The sequence below is a fragment of the Cebus imitator genome, unplaced genomic scaffold (genome assembly GCF_001604975.1).
Source record: "Cebus imitator isolate Cc_AM_T3 unplaced genomic scaffold, Cebus_imitator-1.0 Scaffold190, whole genome shotgun sequence".
Classification (NCBI taxonomy): domain Eukaryota; kingdom Metazoa; phylum Chordata; class Mammalia; order Primates; family Cebidae; genus Cebus; species Cebus imitator.
The window spans coordinates 134,221-138,827 of NW_016107505.1; the positions used below are offsets into that span (position 1 = coordinate 134,221).

Consider the following 4,607-nt stretch of genomic DNA (forward strand, 5'->3'; position numbering starts at 1 on the left):
TTTTGGAAGCCATTAACACGCTACGTTCCAGTTTCCTACTGTTAACGATTTAAGCTCTAAAAGAAAAAAGCAGGCCAGGCACAGTGGTTCACGCCTGTAATCCCAACACTTTGGGAGGCTAAGACAAGGAGATCATGAGGTCGAGATCAAGACCTTCCTGACCAACCCCATCTCTACTAAAAATACAAAAATTAGCCTGGTGTGGTGGTGGGCACCTGTAGTCCCCGCTACTTGGGAGGCTGAGGTAGGAGAATCGCTGGAACTCGGGAGGCGAAGGTTGCAGTGAGCCAAGATCATGCCATTGCACTCTGGCCTGGTGACAGAGTGAGACTCCATCTCAAAGAAAAAAATTAAAATTAAAGAAAAAAGTGGTTTTTAGCTGAATTCTAGTGATTTTTAGCTATGTGGCAGGTATTCCACTTGGCAATTCTTGTGGATTATGAACTTCAATGCTTAAAATGGGAGTATGACTCATTTCTAATTTAAAGCCGAAAGAAATGAGGGTAATTAGACCATGTTTTCATATATAAAAATAAAACCAAGATATACATTTTTTTAAAAACCTGACTCTGGAGACCATAAGGATTTCTAAACATTCCAGCGAGGTTCCTTTTGCCCACAGGAGGTTTTATGAATAGAAGATAGTGTCGTGTTCTATGACGTGGTCGGTTGACTGGATTTCTGAGTGTTTCTCAGCCTGTGGGCCCCAGAGCAAGAGTAGCCGCATCACCTGGAAACTTGGCAAAATGCAGAATCTTGGGTCCTATCCCACCTTCTCTGAATCATGGGATATGGCCTATGAATTTGTTCTAACACATTTTCTGGATGAACACAGAGCACCTTGAAACGTAGGTTAGTGGGGCCAGGCATGGTGGCTCATGCCTAAATCCCAGTACTTTGGGAGGCTGAGGCTGGCATATCATTTGAAGTCAGGAGTTTGAGACCAGCCTGGCCAACATGGTAAAACCCCATCTGTACTAAAAATACAAAAATTTATCCGGGCAAGATGGCACACACCTGTAGTCCCAGATACTCAGCGGCTGAGGCGGGAGAATTGCTTGAAACCAGGAGGTAGAGGTTACTGTGAGCTGAGGTTGCATCACTGCACTGCAGCCTGGGCAACAGAGCATGACTCTTTCAGGAAACAATGAAACATAGGTTAGTGGACTCTGCATCAAAGTTTTTGTTACATTGACTGAGGTTCTGTATTTCTAGCTGATTCCTGGGTGATCCTGATGCTGCTGGTCCGGGAAACACTCTTTGACAACCACTGATCCAGATCATTCAAGTCAGGGTGTAACATAACCAGTGAGATGGAAACCAAAGACAGTTCCCTGGCATTTAGATTCTCAGGAATGACTTGTTCCCATTTCTCCCCCAGGTTGGTGTCTTGTTCTGCCACCACTCAGCAGTGGGCTGATCTCTCCTTGGCCCTTGAAGTCAACCAGTCCCTGACGTGCGTAAACCTCTCCAACAGTGAGCTCCTGGATGAGGGTGCCAAGTTGCTGTACGCAACTTTGAAACACCCAAAGTGCCTCCTGCAGAGGTTGTCGTAAGTCTCTTTTCTCCTCAGAGCAGCTGTGGTTTCCAACTGGGGCCGTAGATGAGAAACAGTCATGGCTGACTTGGCTGTGTGGAACCTCTCGCTGATAGGAACACCTGTTCCCATGTTGAGATCCGGACAGTTGGCTTCTCAGTCTTGTTCTCTCATTCCTTTTCCTTCAGATGATCACCAGGGCATGAGAGAGGGTGGAGAGTTCACACGAAGGGCTTTGGGATGCTAGCATTTGGAGGCAGCCAAGAAGGCTGAAATTGGAAGTGTTCTGACCGTGTTGCCACTTGTGATTCTTTTGTTCTAACACAGGTTGGAAAACTGTCACCTCACAGAAGCCATTTGCAAGGACCTGGCTGCTGTTTTGGTTGTCAGCCGGGAGCTGATGCACCTGTGCTTGGCTGAGAACCCCCTCAGTGATACGGGGGTGAAGTTTCTGTGTGAGGGCTTGAGTTACCCTGAGTGTAAACTACAGACCCTGGTGTAAGTCCCTCAGTCCCTGCTGACTGCCTGTGTGCGTGGGTGTACATGCATACCCGCCCACACACACACTGGGCTCGAGTAGGGTGTTTCTAAGCATACTTAATTTCTCTCAATGCCCCAAGCATGCTGCTAATGGTGGTAACTGGTGAGACCTGGGGAGATGATGATAGGAAATGTATAAGTAGAAGTAGTATAAAAAAAAAGAAAAAAGGAAGAAAAAATGAAAATAAAAAAAGTAGTAATATTCTATAGGGATTTGGAGGATGTAGCTGGTTTTCAGGGTACTTTTTTTTTTCTCTTTTTGCATGTATATATTTTAGACATGGGGTCTCACCATGTTGACTAGGCTGGTCTCGAACTCCTGAGCTCAAGCGATCTGCCCATCTTGGCCTCCCAAAATGCTAGGATTACAGGCATGAGCCATTGTACCCCATGCTGTTTTTTCTCTTAATCTGTGTGCTTAGAACTATAGCTGTATAACATAAATTACATGTAATTGGTTGTAGATGGAAGCTATTTTCTCTCTTTTTTTTTTTTTTTAAATGAACGATTTGCAAATCAGGCAGCCATCTGAGCCAGTGTAGGCTGACTCTCTGTGGAAGCTATTGGAAGCTACATGCTCAATATAAACCTCCCATTAATACTAAAATCATAGGACAGGTAGCTGGGTGCAGTGGCTCAAGTCTGTAATCCCAGCACTCTGGGAGGCCGAGGCAGGCAGATCCCTTGAGGACAGAAGTTCGAGACCAGCCTGGCTAACACAGTGAAACCCCGTCTCTACTAAAAATATAAAAATTAGCAGGGCGGAGTGGTATATGTCTTTAATCTCAGTTACTCAGAAAGCTGAGTAAGGAGAATCACTTGAACCCAGAAGGTAGAGGTTGCAGTGAGCTGAGATGGCACCTGGGTGACAGAACAAGACTGTCTCAAAAAAAAAAAAAAAAAAAAAAAAAAAATTAAAAGGGGCTCACGCCTGTAATTCCAGCACTTTGGTAAGTCGAGGCCGGGGAATCACTTGAGGTCAGGAGTTCAAGACTAGCCTGGCCAAGATGGCAAAACCCCATCTCTACTAAAAATATAAAAATTAGCTGGGCGAGGTGGCAGGCACCTGTAATCCCAGGAACGTTTGAGGCTGAGGCAGGAGAATCACTTGAATCAGGGAGATGAAGGTTGCAGTGAGCCGAGATCATGACACTGCACTCCTGCCTGGGTGACTGTGAAATTCTATCTCAAAAGAGAAGAAAAAAATCTGTAAAGATGGACAAAAATTTAAACATGGAAAAAACGTTTCTGAAGTTTAAATACGTTGAGCCCCTCATTTCTATTTAAGTACAATAGAGATACAGACACTCAACATTTCACTTTTTGTTTTTTTTTTTCCTAGGATCAAAAACATTTCCCCAGCTGATGCTTATCGGAACCTCTGCCTAGCTCTTCAAGGTCACAAGACTGTAACACATCTAAGACTTCGAGGCGGTGCCCAGAATGATACGCTTCCTGCACTGTGTGAGGTCCTGAGGCACCCAAAATGTAACCTGCAGTATCTTGGGTATACCTCTTCATCACTAAAATCCTTCATCATACCAACAGCTACCATAGCTTTTACAGCAATTTTGTGTAAACTAGGAAAAGTTGGTGACTGACTGGAAACAGTACTAACGGCAGATGGCCCAGGATACAGCATGGGCTGAATTTAAGTTTCCACTTGCCTTGAGCAGTGAACAACCTGGACAACCATACGTGAGGACCCTGAGTCCAGAGAAACTCCCAGAATCATCTTTACCTTTTCTCTTTTTTTTTTTTTGAAAAGAAAGGAGTCTTGCTCTGTTGTCCAGGCTGGAATGCAGTGGCGTGATCTCAGCTCACTGAAACCTCTGCCTCCCATGTTCAGGGAATTCTCCTGCCTCAGCCTCCCAAGTAGCTGAGATTACAGGTGCCTACCACAACACCTGGCTAACTTTTGTGCTTTTTTTTTTTCTTTTGAGGCAGAATCTTGGTCTGTCACCAGGCTGGAATGTGGTGGTGCAAACTTGGCTCGCTGCAAACTCTGCCTCCTGGGTTCAAGTGATTCTCCGGTCTCAGCCTTCTGAGTACCTGGGACTACAGATAGGTGCCAACATGCCCACCTAATTTTTGTATTTTTAGTAGAGATGGAGTTTTACCATGTTGGCCAGGCTGATCTCGAACTCCTGACCTCCAGTGACCCACGCGCCTTGGCCTTCCAAAGTGCCGGCATTACCAAGGTGTGAGCCACTGCGCCTGGCCGATTTCTGTATTTTTAGTAGAGACAGGGTTTGACCATGTTGGTCAGTCTGGTCTCAAACTCCTGACCTCAAGTGATCTGTTCACCTCAGCCTTACAAAGTGCTGGGATTATAACCGTGGCCACCCCACCTGACTAATTTTTGTATTTTTAGTAGAAATGGGGTTTCATCATGTTAGCCAGGCTGGTCTTAAACTCCTGGCCTCGTGATCCACCTGCCTTGGCCTCCCAAAGTGCTGAGATTACAAGCGTGAGTCACCATGCCCAGCCACTAATTTCTTAAGGAACAAATTGATATCCAAAATGGGAA

General features: G+C 45.4%; 1 protein-coding gene across 1 annotated transcript in view; it reads left to right on the top strand.

The window, feature by feature from the left end:
• Window positions 1-4,607, top strand: part of NLRP2 (NLR family pyrin domain containing 2) — a 35,276-nt gene that overhangs the window by 22,539 nt on the left and 8,130 nt on the right. The window contains exons 6-7 of the mRNA XM_037745047.1: window positions 1,280-1,552; window positions 1,865-2,035. Coding sequence (XP_037600975.1) covers window positions 1,280-1,552; window positions 1,865-2,035 — 444 coding nt within the window. The remainder of the gene's footprint in view (window positions 1-1,279; window positions 1,553-1,864; window positions 2,036-4,607) is intronic.